Raw genomic sequence first — 22,655 nt, 5'->3', positions numbered from 1 at the left:
TCACGGAGCATGCTGGATAGATTCCTGCCATGACTGTCTGTTAGTAATAGTACATTATTCTTTTTCCCTGATGATCTGTGTTTGTTGTTGACATTATTTGAAAAAACGCTATTCATTTTCAGTTCACTGACTTTTTCAAGTTCACGATCATTCAAAGCTTCTAGTGAAAGACCAACAATCTCATATTTCATTTCTTCTTATTTCAGGCATTAAATGAGTGGACTACAAAATCATTTTTAATTAACTTTATTTTCACAAATTTCAGTACAAAATGTGTTGTAAATAATGAACATGTGCATTCAAGAATAAATAATTGCTGAAGATCGTAGCTTCATAAAACAACCAACAGGAATGATATTTTTGAGTAAAGGCTTTGTTTTTGCTTTTGAAAGAAAGCCTAATACAAATTAGTGTGCCATTGTCACTAATACAGCTTCTAAAAATATGGTAATCATGTATCAGAAACTACTCTGGATCTGAGATGATTACAAACAATGAAAACAAACAAAAAATTGTATCCAGTCTTTAGTCACAATGTGACTTTTGCAGTACAATACTGCTCTGATATGTCAGTACATTTCTTATAACTTAACACACTATTACAAAGATTTTGTCCTCTTCTTTTTCATCTTCGAACTAGGAAAATAAAAAGTGACAAACATAAGCATTGTAAATACAGTTGTAGCTTCTGCAAATGAAACTAGAGACCATAAAGGAATACTTCTACATTAGGATTCCTGGATCGGTGGCCAATAACTCTCCTATATTTGGGGTTTGATGGCATCATCACCTGCAACAAACAGTCATGAAAACTTTAACATAATAAAGTGGCATAGTTGTTTTTATAATGGAAAATAATAATAATAATCTGTTACACAAAAATAGTGAGAATATGGAATGAAAAACTGAATGAAAAGTAAGATATCACCAATAAAATTGGGAAGAGGGGAAAAAATGGAATAAATTGTTTCACATTTGTAGATGACTTTGCTATACTTTCTGAAAAATGTTACATCTGCTGTAACACAAAGTAATCTTTTAGAATAAATAGCAAGCAGGGCCAGCTTAAGAATTTCTGCACAGAAAACTTTTAAAAATACAACAAAATTTCTGAAAACAGACATTAGCCAAATTGAAAATGTTTAAAAATTTAAATATATTTGGGAAATTATCCAAGAAAATGGTTTGGAAAAACCTGCTACAGACGAAAGGCTACATAGAGTGGGAAGGCATATAGCATAACCAAAAACTTTTTGTTCTAAAAGTCTAAAAATGCAAAAATAAGGCTTTATAATACAGTAGTTCAACCAAAATGTCTAGCATTAAACTAAAATTTAGGTAAATTAGAAATACAAGAAAGGCAAATCATGCAGAAAACATTATGCACACAAAAAACTAGGTAAGGTTGGAAATTATGTATTTTATGACACCATTTATCGAAACACAGAAAACATAATCAAAAGTAATCAGAAATGGAGACTGGTATTTTTTGGACATTTACATCCACTTCAAGAACATATACACACTCCAGGGTAGAAGAGTGAAAAAGAAACTGGTCTGAAAAGCCACGAGACAGGAAGGAATGGAACAAATGAGCAATAAACAAGGAATTGAAGCTAGCACATGGCACTGAGTTTGCCCATCAAAGGGATGATGTTAATAATAATAATAATAATATGCTTAAACAGGCTGATCCAAGTCTTCCAGTCAGAATTGACTTTGGTGAGTTGTGTCTCTAACCTGTCTCAGTAATCCTACCGGGGAAATAGTATCTACAGTTTAATGTTGAATCCTATTAACTCTTCACAGCATTGAGATGATGGCTACATTAAAAGCAGACTGAAATATTCTATCATCCAACTGGGATTCAATCCCACGATCTTTTGGTTTCAAGGAATACATTTTCATCATAAGACTACCAAGCCTGACATGGAATAGAAAACATTGTTGATACAATGATAAATTATATCATTTTCAAATTCCATCTATAATTCTTATCACAGATCTAAGCCATATTTTAGTGTTCTCCAATCTCAAATCCTGCTTACTTTGCACTTTCTCAATAATCTATCAAACATACTCAATGTGTAGCATTCTTAGTGCTCCTACTGTAATGTATTTAATATATGTTTCTAACAGTTTCTAAAACACAATGCACTTTCCTTCAGTGGCAATGAATATTGATGTCTGCTTCAGTGTGTACCCCACTTTATGAGAAAAAAAAGACAGTGACAAAGGCTTGTAATTCTGAAGAGCTTTTGCATCATGCAAATGAGAATGAGATGTTCCTTAAGCAAAACCATAACTGATGATGAGATGTGGATCTATGGTTCTTCACAATGGATTGAGAAACGTTCTCCAAGACTAAAAAAAGCTTGACAAGTCAGGTCAAATGTCAAAGCCATGCTGATAGTTTTCTTTGACTTTGAAGGATTCGTTCATAATGAATTTGTGCCACAGTCAAAAACTGTTAATCAATGGTACTCTTGGGGCGTGTTGCAACACCTGTGAGAAAAAGTGAGAAGGAAATTGCCTGAAATGTGATGAGACAATTCATGCCTCTTGCATCACTATAATACACCCACACAATCATCCCTGTTGCTGCATGACCATTGCACAAAAAATGAAATCACTCCATACCTGGCCCCTGTGGTCCTTTTTTTATTTCCAAGGATGGAAACCCCATTGAAAGGACAAAGATTTGCAACAATAGATGTGATAAAAGAAAATTCACAGACGGCGCTTCACAAATCCAACAAGAGGCATACCAAGACTGATTCTGGAAGTGGAAAAGGCATTGGAAGCAGTGTATCTATTTTGGAGGAGAGTATCTCGAAGGAGGCCATGCACATTAAGTAAAAGGTAAACATAGAAGAATTTTGTGGACTAAGTTCTGGAATTTTTTGAACAGTCCTAATATGTGCACACATTCATTGAAGGTGTGTGCAACAAAACAAAGCCATTATCGCAGGCCAGTCACATGAGCTTCGACAGCAAGCAAATGTAAGACTACGCGGTGGTGGTCCCTTCCTCAGTTGCTGTTATCTGACACATCTGGACAGTTTCCTGTGTTTTTGTGATATGAATACTATACTTGTACTTTCCACCACCTCTTGCCCATACAGAATATGAAATACATGTCAACGTGCTGACCCTCAGTTTAGTGATTGTGTTGTCTGTTGTATTTTAGATGCACTACATACTGGTGACAAGTAGTTCCCTGGGCACCAATAAAAATCTCTGTCTGCTATACAAATTGCTTCATCTTATTGCATCTCTGTTCTTGTCTTTCCATTTAATCTAACTCCTAACACACAATAACTTTAAATATGCTATTGGCAGTTGGCACTCTCTTCTGTAGACCGTTTAGTTTCTTTGATGCTCAGATGAATATTTCGCAATGAACTATTTTTGTTTGATTCATGACTAATTGATAATTTCCATCGTTGTCACACAAGTTACTTATGTTCAAAAACATCGTGACCTGAAGTGAGGGTCCCAACCCTCACAAGAAGGCAGTCGCAGTTTTGGTTCACCAAGATCTACCATGGATGCCAGATTTACTGACCTTTGGCAGCAACAGCAGTTACAACACACAATAGCAGCAACAGAACTTGATTGAGCTCTTAACTCATTCAGAGGAACAGGAACAGCAGCAACATCAATAGAACTTGATCATGCACTTAACTGATTCGTCATTGCAGTAGTCACAGTTGCTATCAGCTATCCCAGCTCTTCAGCCATTTAATGAGACTCAAAAAGACTTGCAAATATATCAGTAATGCCCCATGCAACATCTTTAGGCAAGTGAGGTGAAATGTCCAGATTACCAGGTCTTTTTTCTGTCTACAAATCCTCAGTAGGTTCAAGAGTTAGCCTCTTTGTACCATCATCTGGCATTTTCTTTCTATTTTATGTGTGTTTTTTTTTTTTTTCAAAATAATTGCATGTGGTAGCAGTAAATCTATAAATCTTACTACATTGCAAGTCAGAAGCTGTAAGTTACTCAGATTGAACTGTGAAATTGCAAGAGTTGAGTTGAAAATATAAATTAACATGTGAGTGTGGTATAGTATATGTGGAAAGCTTAATTCATGATGTAGTGCATATACTGGACATTGCTCACAATGACACGCTTTGCTACTGAATAGCCTGGGCTGTTTTTCTTTGCATACTAAATGGGAATGTCCACATTATGAAGATAAGTGTCATAAGTGTCTTCACAAAGATTACGCTGTGGAACTGTTGTAGCACAGCAGACACCAGGCAGTGGCCTCATCTGATACAAATTAACATTTCAGTGACTTATTTTTGATACTGGCACACCAATTTCAGTTATAAGCCAATCTGCATACCTTAGGCTGGGTACACCCTCTCTCAGTAAGTGCAGTTAACATAATGGGTGTGCAGCCACCATGAAGTGCCGCATCTATCATGTGTGAAACTCGTGGATGCTTATAGAAACTCATGGGCATTTATAATCAGTTGTCCCCAGACATTGTCAATTTTTGTTGTGGCAGAATCCATCAGTCAAAAATATTTTGCCCTTCATATTCCGCTTTTGGATTTTCATTACATCATACAGTGCATTCCCTCAAAAGCTCATCTGTATCCTGCGCTACCATAGATACTTTGTACAGAATTCGCACCATTGTTTGAACCTGCTTTGGAGTAAGCAAGTTGATTTTCAGGCCCATATTGTCTCAAAAGCCAACAGCTCTGATTTTCAGGCCCATATTGTCTTAAAAGCCAACAGCATGCCCTACATTTAGCAAAGCCTCACTATTCCATTGGCCATTGCGGATGAGATTAAAATGGAGCTAGGTTAACTGGAACAACAGATTTTGTCTCTCGTTTCCTCTAGTCAATGGGAGTCATTATTAGTGGTAGTCAGAAATTCTGGGGGGCTCTCTTTGGTCATAAAATCTTAAAGCAAACCCTTGACTCATTCAGACAAACTTTTTTCAAAACTTTCAGGAGGTAAACTGCTTTCCAAAACTGATCAGTTACATATTGATGAACACACACATAGAACAATAGTTTGAAAGTGCCAGTCTGAAAGCATTCCTTTAATAGGTACCACTTTGAAATGGCTAGTGCCCCCGCCATATTACAAAGTTTTATTAAGCAGACAACTGCATGAATTCTCACATTGTGTAAAGTCCCTTGACACTATTCTAGTCACTGGTTGTACAACAGCTGAAGTTTTGGGCAATCACCACCTAGTTTTTGTGGTCCTTACACACAAAGGACTTGTGGGTAATTTATGCACCTTCTTTCAGTCAGTGGTTACTCAGTTAGGGTATATTCTCAATGAAGAGCACTTCAGCCCACCACAGAAGATGCAGAGGTTATTCAAAATATGTCTGTACCCAAATTGATCAACAGCCTCCACGTATTCCTCAGAAAAGTGAATCACTATGCGAAATTTATTCCCTAAACAACCTCTGTAGCAGACCCACTAAATCCTTTCCATAAAATGCAATTTTCTTTTCAACAGTCTGAAGAGTAATCACGCTTTTCAGAAGATAAAATCAACTTCTGTGCTAAGTTCTACCCTGTCTTCTTAGAGGTCTGCACCTATCAATGGTTGAAGCCCAGAGGTGCTCCTTTATGGGCATCCTCACAGGATGTCTGAAACTCCTGTGACCAACTCAATTTATGAAGCAACACAATTGCATGTGGGGGTTCTGGGGTAAACACGTACATTTGGGGTGGATCCAGGGTCTGCCATGGAACACCAGGTGCACTAGCTGGTGTTGGTGGCTATAACATGTCGGATATAGCACCGACACTGCCACCAACTGTGGCAGCAGCACCCAGGTCAATGGCCTCCCTGATCAGGGAGTCCAGCAATACTACCAACACAGTCACATTGCAGTCTCTGTATAACCAGGTCCCAAAAGACTGCCACCTGGTCCTTCTTTCCCATGAACTGTGGGACACACCCTTTGACGTCAATCTGGCTTCACCAACAGTTAAATCACCTACCATACCATGTCTCAAAAGAGTGCCTCTGCTTCCAAAAATCTCCAGGTTTAAACAAGAAACTCTAGATTCAGTACCAGCATAGCTTTTGGTCCCAGACATCTTCCCAGAGCCTCCCATCAGGACATTATCTAGCTCACGACCATCCTGCCACACGCTAACCAGACAGATACTGGCTCTACATCCTTGTTCATGATGAGAGGGATTTAGTAACTTTGCTGAACATGCAAATGGATGATACAAATGTATCAGTATGTGTAATATATCTAAAAACAAAGAAGCTGTAACTTACCAAACGAAAGCGTTGGTATGTTGATAGAGACAATAAAAACAATAAAAAATACACATACACAAATTTCAAGCTTTCGCAACCCAAGGTTGCTTCATCAGGAAAGAGGGAAAGATGAAAGGATGTGGGTTTTAAGGGAGAGGGTAAGGAGTCATTCCAATCCTGGGAGTGGAAAGACTTACCTTAGGGGGGAAAAAGGACAGGTATACACTCGCACACACACACACACACACACACACACACACATATCCATCCGCACATATGTGTGTGTGTGTGTGTGTGTGTGTGTGTGTGTGTGTGTGTGTGCGCGCGCGCGGATGGATATGTGTGTGTGAACGAGTGTATACCTGTCCTTTTTTCCCTCTAAGGTAAGTCTCTCCACTCCCGGGATTGGAATGACTCCCTGCACGGTGAGGGCAACTCAAGCAGAAACAGCCAATATCGCAGGCTAATCAAACAGCAGGCAAATGTAAGATGCCTACTGCCAGTCGCTTCCTCAACTACTGTTCTTCGACTTGCCTGTAGATGTGGGTTCTGCAATGACAGCTGTTTACTGTGTGTTTAGTGCAATGATCATTGAACTTGTGGTTTCCATCAACTCCTACCTATATGGAAGTTTGATTACGAAACACATGCTATCCAGGTAAGTCATACTTTGAACTTATTCTTCTATTCTGGAATGACCTCAGAGTAATTTATTTGTGGCTCAGATTATTATTTTGGCTAGAACTATTATTGTTTGGTTTGCAGACTGACAAATTTTGTGGCCCCAGTCGAGGAACACAACAGTGTGACCTATCATTCTTTTAGGTTATCTGTTAGCAAATACTGAGTGTAAAATAGTGGCTACAATACGTAGCAAGCTAGTGACACAAAATGGTTTCTAGAATGGATCAAAATAACTTTCAAACTTTCTCATACTAAGTTTTAGCTTAATGTGACAGTCATTTGCTAAGAGAAAGGTAGGCAATGCTATCAGCCAGATGGTTCAAATCAGAATCTTCTTTCCCACAACCATCAGTGAATAGAACAGACCATTAAATAACAACAATACTTTCAATATACTTACCAGTGATTACCTTTATGTATTCCCCATGACTGTAAAATTATAATCAGCCTTCATAAAATGGTTGTAAACAACAAAACATACATACCTTGTTGACAAAGTGAACCACACCATCATTGGACACATGATCACAACTGGTAATGGCAGCTCCTCCCATATGAATGCGACCCTCATAGTCTCGGCGGAGGGGAAGAGGCCCACCAAGTGATTCTGCTCGACTGGAGAAGGGCCACGTAGCTACACTTACTCCAGAGCAGCAAAGCACCTCTGAGGAATAAAAAAGGAATTAACCACACATTGACTTCCATTCATCCCAGAGACAGCCACTCAAAAATTGCCCAAAAAGGGTCTACATACCTGGTAAAATGTGCTTGCGTAGAACATGAGTTAGCAGCTCCTTGTCTGATGTGAGTGTGTCCATCTGTGGCTCTGGAATGCGAGCAAAAACCTCATCTGATGGTGCTAGGAGAGTAAATGGACTGTTTTCTTTCAGTTCAGATATCAGGCCAGTTTCCTGTAATATGGGGATATACTTAAATTAGCTATCAATATACAAGAAATACACATTTCAGTTGCTATTATTATAAATCAAACAAAATGTTTCACTTTAAAAAAATACCAAATTTGTAAGCCAAAATAATTTTTTTTAATGTTTGCAGAGTACTAACACTACTCAAAATTTAAAATATGACTTGTTTAACATCTGCTTCTAACTCAGAGCACATAAATGAGCCAGCAGTTATCAATAACAATAGAAATATTTATTTAGAGCTTAATTCAATAACAAATGCAAACAACAAAAGACAGTATTCAACTTGTGCTCATTATGATGTAGTTAAAAATCAGTAAGCCTCCATATATATACAATAAATTCTTCAAAATCCAAGAAAAATTACATCATGTGAAGTGCTAGCACCCTGACACCCTCTGCATGCCCTGACAGCATTCCATTCTTGCTCTGTACGGTTCAGATTATCTATATTTACAAGCCATTCAGATGAAGTCTTGTCCTTGCTCTCCAGTATTCAGCAATAGAAAGTATTCTTGGGTAGCAAGTATGTCATCCTTGTGCATGTAGTCAGTGTCCATTGCAGCACAAAGTGAAGCATATTCTTCCATTACCACTATGTGCAATACAGCTGCAATGATAGCTAGTATTTACTATCACTGACCATGATAACCAGCCACAGTGTGACTTCATGGTCACCTCCGTGGTTACCACAGCTAAAATATTCCACTATGGATTTGGCAGTGTTTAACATGTATTGCACCATCCTCACTCTAGGCATCACCCAGAATCATTTTTTTTAACTGAACTGTGATTCATTTTAGAACATTATTAAAGCATACATAATGTCAGATTAAGACTAAGTCAATCCTTGCTGACAAACAAAAGCTAAACTAAATCAATACAAACCTGCAGAAGAGAAAAATTCACTGAATTTCAAAGCAATAATTTTCCTGCAGAATTGTCAAAAAGCACAAAGAATTTGGTCCTAGAAAAATCCATCACTGGAATATGACACCATACTTGAAAAATGCTTGCTCAAAGATCCTACTTATCTCTTCAAATGGATGCAGGAAAAATAGATATAGGAACTTGCCACAGTTAAACTGAAAACTAAACTGAAGACTTCTTAACAAGCAGTTCCCAATCACTCTCAATGGGAGAACACTGTCGTAAGGGAAAGTAGTACCTGGCACATATAAAGGAAATGTGACAGGACTGTTACTTTTTACAATTAAATGTCATTTTCAGTTCTTTAAGACTTTTACATATCAATCTTTAGTGTAAATGAGAGGCCATGAATATAAAAGTGTTCTGATATGATGGGACTTCATCAGTTGGCAAGCATTTAGTGCAAAAATTAGCACTCCAATGGAAGATGCTACAATAAAGGTGTCATGCGGTGATGTGGAGAGCTTTATCCTAAAAAATCTAAAAAAAATTCTAATAAAGCGAAGCACTAATTCCTCCAATACAAATCTCTGCTAATGACAACACGAAAAAATTACATAAAAATTGAATTTAAATAATGCTGGAGACGGAACATAGATTCTAATAAAGCGAAGCACTAATTCCTCCAATACAAATCTCTGCTAATGACAACACGAAAAAATTACATAAAAATTGAATTTAAATAATGCTGGAGACGGAACATAGATAATCTTCCTTTGAGAGATAGAACAGGAAGGGTAAAAATATGTATGACATGTTATATACACTGAATCACACACCATATGGGCATTTGCATTTTACTAATTCTGATATAGACTGCCCCAGCTCTATACCATGGGTCCCATTTATAACATTCAATATGACTCTGCACAGGCTTTCAAAAATATGCTCTACCTATGTCCAGATGGGAAACAGTTTTGAAAAAAAAAAATGTGGATATCTGTTTTGGAAAAAATGTGAATATCTGAAGCATTATCAATATATGAAGCAATTTGCATACAAGTAGCAGATGTGACCCTGTCCACCAAATGTCATATCTTCTTAGCCTGCTGAGCATCTTCTGCAACTTTAGGGAAGCCCATGCGCAGCAATTAATATGGGACAGCACCCTTCTTTAGTGGTAAGATGATGCCTTTTGCCTTTTTTCTCACATGCACAATGGCAGTGACACTTTCTCTTATGTTAAGTCAACGGACAATGCTTTGATAACACTCAGACCTCATATTTCAGCCATCCTGCACCAGAATTTGTTTTGAACAGCCAGTGTCGGTTGGTCACAGTCAGTGTGCTCCCTGCTGCTGTTCGATAAGCAGCTGCCAGCAGAAAGTCGTATACTCCTAGCTCACTCATTTGTTACATAGTTTAATTCTTAAGTTCTTTGCATGTTTTTGGTACTTGCATTGTTCAAATTCATAAATTTCGGGCGTATTATAGTATTTGAGAGTTGTAGCATCGCATTTTAGTACCTGAATAGTGTAAATTCGCATAGTCTCCTTCCACCGCCAAGCAGTGTGTCAGCAGTGCGCAAGTAGCAGCATTACTGCATTTACTAGGCAATCTTGTATTTTAATAACCGTTTAAATTTTGTGTCGATTTGTTTGTGCTCTCTGTAGATTAGTACAGACGTTCTTTGCACAACAGTTTTTAGCATGGATAGGGACTGCAACTGCTGTATTCGGATGCAGGCTGAGTTGGCATCCCTTCACTCCCAGCTTCAGGCAGTGTTGGCTTAGGTCACACAGCTTGAGGCTGTTGCCAATGGGCATCACTGTGGGGGTCCGGATGGGGGTTTGTCGGGGATGGCCAGCTCGTCCCACGCATCCCCCGATCGGACTACGACTGTGGCTGCCCGGGATACTGCCCACATTGAGGCTGATCCCTCACCTGTGGTAGAGTGGGAGGTCATCTCAAGGTGTGGCAGGGGGCGAAAGACATTCAGGAGGGCTGAACGGAAGGCCTCTCCAGTTTGTCTGACGTACGGGTTTCAGGCTCTGTCTCCAGCTGATACTGATGTTCGGCCGGAGATGGCTGCTTGTCCTGTTCCAGAGGCTGCCCCTCAGTCTGCAAGATCCGGGCAGTCGCAGAGCATTGCGTACTGGTAGTTGGGAGCTCCAACGTCAGGCGCTTAATGGGGCCCCTTAGGGAAATGGCAGCAAGAGGGGGGAAGAAAACCAATGTGCACTCCGTGTGCATACCGGGGGGAGTCATTCCAGATGTGGAAAGGGTCCTTCCGGATGCCATGAAGGGTACAGGGTGCACCCATCTGCAGGTGATCGCTCATGTCGGCACCAATGATGTGTGTCGCTATGGATCCGAGGAAATCCTCTCTGGCTTCCGGCGGCTATCTGATTTGGTGAAGACCGCCAGTCTCGCTAACGGGATGAAAGCAGAGCTCACCATCTGCAGCATCGTCGACAGGACTGACTGCGGACCTTTGGTACAGAGCCGAGTGGAGGGTCTGAATCAGAGGCTGAGACGGTTCTGCAACCATGTGGGATGCAGATTCCTCGACTTGCGCCACAGGGTGGTCGGGTTTTGGGTTCCGCTGGATAGGTCAGGAGTCCACTACACGCAGCAAGTGGCTACACGGGTAGCAGGGGTTGTGTGGCATCGACTGGGCAGTTTTTTAGGTTAGATGGCCTCGGGCAAGTACAGAAAGGGCAACAGCCTCAAAGGGTGCGGGGCAAAGTCAGGACATGCGGGGACCAAGCAGCAATCGGTATTGTAATTGTAAACTGTCAAAGCTGTATTGGTAAAGTACCACAACTTCAAGCGCTGATAGAAAGCACCGAAGCTGAAATCGTTATAGGTACAGAAAGCTGGCTGAAGCCAGAGATAAATTCAGCCGAAATTTTTACAAAGGCACAGATGGTGTTTAGAAAGGATAGATTTCATGCAACTGGTGGTGGCGTGTTTGTCGCTGTTAGTAGTAGTTTATCCTGTAGTGTAGTAGAAGTGGATAGTTCCTGTGAAATATTATGGGTGGAGGTTACACTCAACAACCGAGCTAGGTTAATAATTGGCTCCTTTTACTGACCTCCCGACTCAGCAGCATTAGTTGCAGAACAACTGAAAGAAAATTTGGAATACATTGCACATACATTTTCTCAGCATATTATAGTCTTAGGTGGAGATTTCAATTTACCAGATATAGACTGGGACACTTAGATGTGTGACATTATACTGAGTGCACTATCCGAAAATTACCTCGAGCAATTAAATAGAGAACCGACTCGTGGAGATAACATCTTGGACCTACTGATAACAAACAGACCCGAACTTTTCGACTCTGTAAGTGCAGAACAGGGAATCAGTGATCATAAGGCCGTTGCAGCATCCCTGAATATGGAAGTTAATAGGAATATAAAAAAAGGGAGGAAGGTTTATCTGTTTAGCAAGAATAATAGACGGCAGATTTCAGACTACCCAACAGATCAAAATGAAAATTTCTGTTCCGACACTGACAATGTTGAGTGTTTATGGAAAAAGTTTAAGGAAATTGTAAAATGCATTTTAGACAGGTACGTGCCGAGTAAAACTGTGAGGGACGGGAAAAACCCACCGTGGTTCAATAACAAAGTTAGGAAGCTACTGCGAAAGCAAAGAGAGCTTCACTCCAAGTTTAAACGCAGCGAAAACCTCTCAGACAAACAGAACCTAAACGATGTCAAAGTTAGCGTAAGGAGGGCTATGCGTGAAGTGTTCAGTGAATTCGAAAGTAAAATTCTATGTACCGACTTGACAGAAAATCCTAGGAAGTTCTGGTCTTACGTTAAATCAGTAAGTGGCTCGAAACGGCATATCCAGACACTCCGGGATGATGACGGCATTGAAACAGAGGATGACACGTGTAAAGCTGAAATACTAAACACCTTTTTCCAAAGCTGTTTCACAGAGGAAGACCGCACTGCAGTTCCTTCTCTAAATCCTCACACAAATGAAAAAATGGCTGACATCGAAATAAGTGTCCAAGGAATATAAAAGCAACTGGAATCACTCAACAGAGGAAAGTCCACTGGACCTGACAGGATACCAATTTGTTTCTACACAGAGTATGCGAAAGAACTTGCCCCCCTTCTGACAGCCGTGTACCGCAAGTCTCTAGAGGAACGGAAGGCTCCAAATGATTGGAAAAGAGCACAGGTAGTCCCAGTCTTCAAGAAGGGTCATTGAGCAGATGCGCAAAACTATATACCTATATCTCTGACGTCGATCTGTTGTAGAATTTTAGAACATGTTTTTTGCTCGAGTATCATGTCATTTTTGGAAACCCAGAATCTACTCTGTCAGAATCAACATGGATTACTGAAACAGCGATCGTGTGAGACCCAACTCGCTTTATTTGTTCATGAGACCCAGAAAATATTAGATACACGCTCCCAGGTAGATGCTGTTTTCCTTGACTTCCGGAAGGCGTTCGATACAGTTCCGCACTGTCGCCACAAGGGAGTGTTATGGGACCATTGCTTTTCACAATATATATAAATGACCTAGTAGATAGTGTCGGAAGTTCCATGCGGCTTTTCGCGGATGATGCTGTAGTATACAGAGAAGTTGCAGCATTAGAAAATTGTAGCGAAATGCAGGAAGATCTGCAGCGGATAGGCACTTGGTGCAGGGAGTGGCAACTGACCCTTAACATAGACAAATGTAATGTATTGCGAATACATAGAAAGAAGGATCCTTTATTGTATGATTATATGGTAGCGGAACAAACACTGGTAGCAGTTACTTCTGTAAAATATCTGGGAGTATGCGTGCGGAACGATTTGCAGTGGAATGATCATATAAAATTAATTGTTGGTAAGGCGGGTACCAGGTTGAGATTCATTCGGAGAGTCCTTAGAAAATGTAGTCCATCAACAAAGGAGGTGGCTTACAAAACACTCGTTCGACCTATACTTGAGTATTGCTCAACAGTGTGGGATCCGTACCAGATCGGGTCGACGGAGGAGATAGAGAAGATCCAAAGAAGAGCGGCGTGTTTCGTCACAGGGTTATTTGGTAACCGTGATAGCGTTACGGAGATGTTTAGCAAACTCAAGTGGCAGACTCTGCAAGAGAGGCGCTCTGCATCGCGGTGTAGCTTGCTCGCCAGGTTTCGAGAGGGTGCGTTTCTGGATGAGGTATCGAATATATTGCTTCCCCCTACTTATACCTCCCGAGGAGATCGCGAATGTAAAATTAGAGAGATTCAAGCGCGCACGGAGGCTTTCAGACAGTCGTTCTTCCCGCGAACCATATGCAACTGGAACAGAAGAGGGAGGTAATGACAGTGGCGTGTAAGGTGCCCTCCGCCACACACCGGTGGGTGGCTTGCGGAGTATAAATGTAGATGTAGATGTAGTAGACTACATCTGACAAAAACTTCGGGACAGACTACTTGCTTAGTGCCTGCTACACCTAACTTGATACAGATACATTGTTGCAACATAGTAAAAAGAAGTGGAGACATCTTCATTTCCTAGCAACTGTTAAGTAATTTAGTTTAGGTTTCCAGTTCATCCTCAGCTGGCACAACCAGCATAACCACACTACTACAAAAAATAAAAACATCTTCATATACTGTAAGTTATCATAAATTTAATATTTACTAAACATACCTGCAGTAGTCTCAAAAATGTGCTGAAATTTCCACTAGCTTCAAGAAGCTGTACTGCATCACCTGCAGGTGGTACCAGAAGACGGTCCACCTGGTGAATCAGTCCTCCACAAGCATGTTCATCAAGGTTTGTTATGCGTGCACATTGAACTGTGGCTCGCTTCCCCAGCAATGTGAAATGTGGCATCTGAAATATGTTTTGTTATCAGACAACAATGATTTCTAAACTGATTTTTTAGTAGAGACATGTGGACATTTGTCAGTGAAGAGCTTAAACCTTTATGGGTGACTTTTCACTACTCCACTCTTCTTATGTAATTGATGCATTAAAATACATAGTTGTCAGTCCACCACCCATCCCTCTCCCTCCCTCCTTTCTGTGCCTCTTCTTTCTACTTAATTTGCTACACCTTAAATGTCTTTTGATTTAATAAGACATACATTCATTCTCCCAGCATTCATCCAGTCAGTAGGAAGGGGATTAACATTTCTTCTTACACAAAGTATTCTGTGTACCATTCTATCACTAGTCAGCACATTTTAATGTCCATAAAAGGCACATGTTCTATTTTGCATGGTAGTGACAGTTCTCTCATACAGTTCCTTGTGATAACTCAGACAGGAGGTAAATCCATGTATTTCTATTTTATCAAATGAAATACAAATAATGTTGAGTTTATAACAAAGGAACTGTGCTCTAACTATGATATAGCAGAAAATTATACATGGAAAAAGATGCGTCTAGATTTGTGTGTATTGTAAAAGCTTGAATGTCACTTCCATCTTTTGAATTTCTTTCAGTCAATGTTACGTTGTCACTGCTGCTGCTAGGAAAATGAAACTTAGAAGCAATGCTGCATTGACGGTGAAGCATTTCATTGACAGTGAGATCACTGGAGGCAAAAAATTAGGCCAGTTGGAGAAGCATGGAAAAAGGAATTGGATACCGGGTGTGAACGTATCATCTAGGTATTTAACCTCCAATCAGTAACAGGTGCAGTGTCAGTCTTGTAGATACGTCATATTATTATTATTATTATTATTATTATTTTCTTTTTGTTCTCTGAGTCTGTGTACTCTATTCTTTAATGAGATACTTACACTGGGATTTAAAGATACACATCACAGGGTATGAATTTGTTTCGGGGTCATCTTAAAAATGAACAACCTGACTGGTGATCATAATCAAATGAAATCAGTTCTTAATTACCCAATACACATTAATTTAATTGTTATCCTCAATTTCCATCAACAGTGAGATCATCAGTGGGAGAGTGGTAGCTCTCTTGAAGGACAGTGGGAGAAATAAGAATACAATGTTTGAGAAAGATTGATGTGTTTTAGGGATACGTCAAAATTAATAAGAGTGAGTAAACACTACCTCTCAGTCTCAGTGCCATTTTTTATGACTAAATATTTTTGGAGTATGTTCTTGTTGTTGTTAATATTTGTTGGACTCTAGCTAGGATTATGGTTCACAAAATAATATCACCTTGAATGCTATGGAATTATCAATCTCTTCTGGCCTGATGACTTTAATCTGGGAAACTTTACTATGCCTGTATGTCCTTTCTGGGCCCAGTCTAATATTCATACAGCTGGTTATCAAGCTCAGCCTGCATTGTAGAATGAAGAGTTTTTATTACAAAATCTCTCAAGCCAAGGGCCAGAATGAGGTATCTGCATTATCAGTAGCATCTTTTCTACTACCTTTGCATAGCAAAATAGCACATTCTTCATTTCTTTTGAAATTTCTTCTATTACCCAAAGTATTTCCTACAGTTTCATCAAATTTTTGACAGCGGCTATCTTTTCCGGGTGCCTTTCGTTATTTATTTTCCAGTTACAGCTTCGATTACCATCTATCAGGTGGTCATTTGTTGTACAATGTTTTAAAGAGTTCAAAAATTACTTCTTGACACGTTCACATTTAAATTTTTAGATTACCAGTTTCAACCATATCAAATGGCCAGTCTTAGTCTTGTTGAGAACAATGTACTGTCACACATTGTGTGAGTGACAACGTGTGATCCATAACAAGGCTAAGACCTGTGCACTGTTCCTGACCTGAAGATGACCATTTTACATGGTTCAAAGCTGTCACAAAAATTTTTAAATTCTTTCAGGGGAAAAAATTAATAAATATGGCATCACAAGTGCCTTCACATAATTATAAAGTCATATTTACAAAATTAATTGTTTCAATCTGCTTATGTAAAACTCAATATTTACACATAAATATTTCTCAACTAGTAAGAATGCTTGTCAGAAATACTAATCAAAAATCTACTTGCCATGCAGCAGCAGGATACTAATCAATAATGTCATTGGATAAATAAAAAACAATTTACTTGCCACGCAGCATCAGGAAAACACACACATAAAAGATATGACATGCAAGCTTTCAGAGCCATTGGCTCCTTTTTCTGACAGAAGGGTTGAGGAAAAGGAATAGTGAACCTTTTCCTAAACCTTACGAGTCCTTATCCTTCACCCCTCTTCCTTCCCCTTCAACCTTTCTGCCAGAAGAAGAAGCCACTGACTCCAAAAGCTTGTATACATAATACCTTTTGAGTGAGTTTCTCTAGCCACTGCTTGGTGAGTTGATTATTTTTGTTGATATAATCAGTTCAGAACTGCTCATCTTGCTTAATCAAACGTTTTCTGTAAGTAAGTTATAGCATTAAACCTACTATACACCATTCATCATAAGAATAAACATGATATAAACTAACACAAATGTGTTGATTGGTCAGCAACCATAACACCTGTACACTAGTGACGTTACTCAGATCCTACTTATGAATTATATATCTTATCAGTGTGTTACTGTCAAAAAAGCATTAAGATATTGTAATGTATTAACAGTCATCAATGTTTTTCTTAATCATACTTCGGCTTGTGGTTTTTATTTTTAAAAAATCATGAACAGTCACAGTCTCTGCAAATGCTAGTTGTGCTCCGAGTGTGAGCTCTTAACATCTACCATGGAGTTGATGCTGCTTCCTGCCCCATGATGAAACATGTATAGAACACCATAAAATGGTGAGAAACAGGTTGTTCTTAATATTTTCAGGATTACAGAGAAAAATCAGGTTTGAAGTTTTTCAAGAAACAGTATTTACTAAAGTTAAGGCACTTTAGTAAACATGCAGCATGGCTTAATCAGTAGCATTGGAGACTGGTGAAATGAAATGAAATGTCATGTGGCCAGGGCCTCCCGTCGAGTAGGCCAGTCACCTGGTGAAAGTCTTTTGAGTTGACACCATGTCAACGACTTGTGTGTCGATGGGGATGAGATGATGATGATTAGGACAACACAACACCCAGTCCCTGAGTGGAGAAAATCTCCGACCCAGCTGGGAATCTAACCCGTGCCCCCTTGGCATGACAGTCCGTCATGCTAACTACTCAGCTATCAGGGCAGACTGGAGAATGGTAAACAGGTATTCTGTGAATCACTGGATCATATGTCACTGTGGTCCTTTCTTTGATTTCATTTCATTTAGTTCAAATACCTACACATTTAAATATAAATTTCATCAAATATATATTAATTAATATATACTGAATATCATCTTTTATGAAAAATTCACATATTCTGGTTTCGAATTACACATCAAACCTAAAATTCCAATTTTCATTGCAAATGTAAATTTTTAATTATCGATATTTTATAAAAGATTGTTTAAATTAAGAAAACATAGCAAATTAATATTTTGGGTAGAAATAAAAGTCAAATACTCTTTATTTGCAATATATCCACTGTTTTATACCATGTATGTTGTCTCATTTAGGAAGAACATGGAGAACAGTAATTTTCATGGCATCAATTACTCTATTCAAATGCTGCATTTTTACATTTTCTACCATACCACTGCAATCAGAACCCAATAGAATTGATCTGGAGCCAGTTTAAGGAATTTATTGTGAGGAATAACTAGGCATTTAAGATGCCAGGCGTAGTGGAACTAATGCACGAACTCTGTCAGATGCCATTGCCAAAGAATGGCAGGATGCACAGCACCATGTCATGAAAGGAGAAAATGTGGTGCTTTCATGGCTTCACGAGTTCTATTGGTAACCATTCATTATCAACATAACAGATGACAGTTCCAGTGCTGTATTCCTCAGAATTGCATATGAAAGGAATTCCATACTGTAACTAATACCTTCAGTGGCTTCAATATTCAACTATACAATAAAATCCCTGCAACATGATTTTACATCACACATAGCTCACACAGAAAAATTATCTTATGTTTCAAATACCAATTTTCATCACTCATGTTTTTAATTACAATACTGTGTTAGCTAGGAATAAGAGCACGTTACGTTTTCTGTCTGATCCCCCAAGAAGTATATTGCTGGAGTTTTGCCACATTCTGTTAAAAATTAAATAACATCCTAAGCTATATTGTTTCTCTGTTCATTTCTTTTACATCTTAATTGCAGCTGTTCACATCACAGCAGGTTAGTTAAATGAGGAGGTACAGCTGTTGTCCCATATTCTTCTGGAGTCAATGTGTGCATAACACACACCATAAAATGTACTTGACCATACTTGAGACAGTTTGGTTTCTACTCCACGTGAAATTGAATCTAGCGAACATAGAAGAGTACATATTGTAACGTTTACATCAGGTTTGTTTTTATGATGAACACAGTATGAGAAATGATGAAGCCACTGATGGTGCAGTCACGATAATTACTCAAGAATGTGCTTGAAGTGATCTAGGAAACACCTACAGTAGGATAAGCAGATGAAATTCCAAATCCTCCATCCATCTAGTTCTTAACCACTGTCCCGCCAGATCGAATATGCTCATTTCAGTTGGTCAGTATTTAGAAAACAGTAAATTAATTATTCTTGTACAATGACTGGCTAAACACAAAAAAATACAATAAAGAACCATCCCCCAAAGTCATGGCAAAAATTGAACAACAAAGGAACCCCATATCATGACAGCAGTTTGATAATTTATGTAAATACCTAAACCCATTTACAGAGAGAGAAACGCCCACTGACTGCAGCAATATCCTGCTCAAGCATATTCTAGTATACAGCTTTCATAAAACAAAGGCAAAAAATACGCAAGCTAATTTTGGAGAAAGCACAATATTAATATGAGTACTCACAGTAGCATATAGGTTTATCCTGAGGCTATGGCCTTCCAAACCAGATGCAATTTCTTTATTGTTTGTGATATCACACGAATGCACCTCAGGCTTCGCTGTGTGGAAGAGGAGCAAGTTACGCAGATCCTCAGGACTTTTTCTTGCTAATTCAATTGCAGCAACTGCTTCAGGACGTCGCAGGGCATCATCACTTGGGGCAAAAACAGTCACATTGTCTGCTGAATCGATTACACCAGCCAGACTAGCTTCCTTCAGCAGGCCAGCAAACTGTGTTAGGTTCTGTCGTTCCAAAACAGTTGTAACTGGCAGTCCTGAACACAAACACAAAATGATATAAGTTGCTGAACTCACCAGAAATAGTACTTCATTCCATACTATCCTACTCAATCGCACTCAAAAACTTAATTTGCAGTAAATCTCTTATATGGCCTAGTGCCTGGGAAATAAAGTTATACAATGCATTTACAAACTGTTTTCTACATTTATAACCCCACCACCATTTTATCAGATTTATTTCAACAACTCTTCATTTATAATTGTTCAACACACATAAATTATAAACTTTGTATTAGTCACAAGTGATAGTCACTATACAAAGTAACTAAATTTATGAATTTACAGTGTCATAGAATCAGTATACTGTTACTCAATAGGGAGCATATACTACCACCTATATATAGTGTAAGATGTATTTAGAATTTCTTGTCGTACCTGAGTCAGGAAGAAGAATTTCTTCAATAACATGTATAATTCCATTTGTACCCATTATATCACGAGCTACAACTTGAGTTCCAGAACCCACAAACAGCTTTCCATCCTCAGAACGTTCTAGCATCAAAGGAGTTCCAACAGAAGTGTGTGTTGCTACTCGCTGTGTTACAGCACACGAACACAGTGTGTGTGTCAGCAAATGGTGACCCAAGACATCTAAAAAAAAAGTCATTCAATTTCTCAGTCAATAGTTTGACATTTTCATTTGAATCAATATTTATATTAAGAAGAAGACAGTGCTTTTCCAAAAAATGATCCCCTAATATAATTAGCACTGGACAAACATCAAAGAAATTGTGTCAATAAGGGAAAGGAGAAGGTTCTCTTAATAAAACGGAATGTATAAATTTATAGATAATGTTATTGGTCTGTAAGTAATACACTATTCTGCAACAGGATAACAGCTTTAAATTCTTGTATTTAGACCCACGGAACTGTTCCAATTGCAATAAAGATGAACACAGTTACTTACTCTTCAGGCAGGTATTGGATGCTGAGGAAAGCAGCCTGTCACGAATAGCAGGATCCATATTGTCAAAAGCTACATCAATAGGTGCAAACAGTGTCAGATGACCAGGTTCATTCAAAAGCTGCATTTGACCAGTACGCTCCAAGACTGTGGGGAAGAGAAGAGAAAATAAACACACATTGTAATGAACAGTGTACCCAAGAGTCTGAACAAAAGGATTTTCATTACTCAGTGGTAAAGTAAATTAACAAAAATAAATGCAATTAATACAAAGAAAGCAAATTCTTTATTCTTCAGTATCTGTGGAAACTAGGTATAGAGCCAGTAGCGGGATGTATCAAAGAGGAACTCTAAACATTTAGTTCTGGACAGGAGCATGTAGAAGTTCTCAGACTTAAAAGAACAGTGACCACGCACAATATAGATATCGTAGTGGTGTCAGGGAACTGAGACAAACCTGTGGACCTATAGACATTATCAAAGGCCCTTGTTAGGCAAATTTTGGTTTGGCTCACCTACAACAAAGTAAACTTGTCCAGTAAATTTCCTTGTTATAGCTGATCCCACAATGGACAGTATTTTTGGGATGGACTCTCTTCACAGTTCTAGATTTACAGTTTGTAAAACAGCAAAAGACTAAAATGCAACAATGGACTCAAACATATGAAATATTATGTCATGACCACCACATGCAATAACATGATTTTGACAATGCATGCCTAACACCCAATGTGGTCTTCTGGTAACTTATAAGACATTCTATAGCAGCTTCATGGCTGTACCTTGAATATTTTGTGTCTGATGCTGACACTCCTCCCTTCCAGCTGGGCATCCCAGTGTGGGCCCACAAGCTCAGCTGCCCCTGAGTTTTATCTGTGGTACAACCACCAGCCACTGCGAGTCCTTGACATATCCCATGGCCTTCCCTCTATTACACAGATTTCTGTGGCACCAGCAACATCAACTTTGCTTCCACCATCCTGGTAAGTGGCTGCCAGTTTCCCCGTCCCTGCTGGACCCTCTGGTTCTGGAATGACTCATGAAGCTCCTACTGAATGTCATCCTGCCCTGGTTTTTTGCAGAGACACTCACGAACATCGACCCACTATCTTTCCCGGTGGCAGCTCCTCTGGACCATGCACTATCTACATTGTTCTCTCCCTGTGGTCAATGCTCGGGGAGTGGAGATGAGAGGAGAGGGGGGTGACACCACCTGATGTTCCACGGAAACTGAGAAACTGAAGCAACTTTACTATCAACCACTGTGGCACCTCTACTCTGATGCTTATGCATGCACTCCGATGGGATCGTGCCAGACTTTGGCAAGTCAAGTGGTGCACAGAAGCTCTGACTCTCTTTTCTGTGTGCTTGCCGCAAGTAGTGGGCTGCACCATTAGTGCTGTAATATTGGCTATGGTGCTATTGTGGTGGACTCCATTTGTAATACAGGCTGATTCTTTTAATATGAGACAGTTAAATATCTTGAAAACAATGTACTGTATAAAAAAATGTTCTATGAGAAACCCTTATTTTTTTGCATATTGGAATTCTATACCAAAAAATACATATGGTTTACTCAAATGATTGTTTTCCGTTCATGGCAGACAGCACTCTAGTCAACAAATATCAAGTGGGGCCGTTTTTGCAATTAAGAACTGACACATTTGTCTCTACATTTTATTTATGTTGTAAATGTAAATCTTTGTGTTCTAGTAGTTTATATCAATGTTCAAAAAATTACTTGAGTGTTGCAAATGTGACATTTCTGGCAAATGAGCTACTTGTATAGCAACTTAGACTGCTGTTCCCTATGGGTTGATTGTGATGAGCCTCGACCAATAGAATGCTTCATTTTGGTGGGCATTGTTAAAT

The 22,655-nt window shown here is 39.1% G+C and overlaps 1 protein-coding gene across 1 annotated transcript in view; it reads right to left on the bottom strand.

Annotated features, from left to right (window-relative positions):
* Nucleotides 1–230: 230 nt before the first annotated feature.
* The window catches only part of LOC126195396 (transforming growth factor-beta-induced protein ig-h3-like), a 119,746-nt gene continuing 97,321 nt past the window's right edge, over nt 231–22,655 (bottom strand). Inside the window, exons 9-15 of the mRNA XM_049933991.1 lie at nt 20,787–20,930; nt 20,255–20,470; nt 19,544–19,854; nt 14,406–14,591; nt 7,701–7,857; nt 7,432–7,610; nt 231–790 (exon numbers count right to left, since the gene is read on the bottom strand). Coding sequence (XP_049789948.1) covers nt 701–790; nt 7,432–7,610; nt 7,701–7,857; nt 14,406–14,591; nt 19,544–19,854; nt 20,255–20,470; nt 20,787–20,930 — 1,283 coding nt within the window. The 3' untranslated portion in view covers nt 231–700. The remainder of the gene's footprint in view (nt 791–7,431; nt 7,611–7,700; nt 7,858–14,405; nt 14,592–19,543; nt 19,855–20,254; nt 20,471–20,786; nt 20,931–22,655) is intronic.

This window comes from Schistocerca nitens, chromosome 7 (assembly GCF_023898315.1).
Source record: "Schistocerca nitens isolate TAMUIC-IGC-003100 chromosome 7, iqSchNite1.1, whole genome shotgun sequence".
NCBI lineage: Eukaryota > Metazoa > Arthropoda > Insecta > Orthoptera > Acrididae > Schistocerca > Schistocerca nitens.
This window is presented reverse-complemented; position numbering and strand designations above follow the sequence as displayed.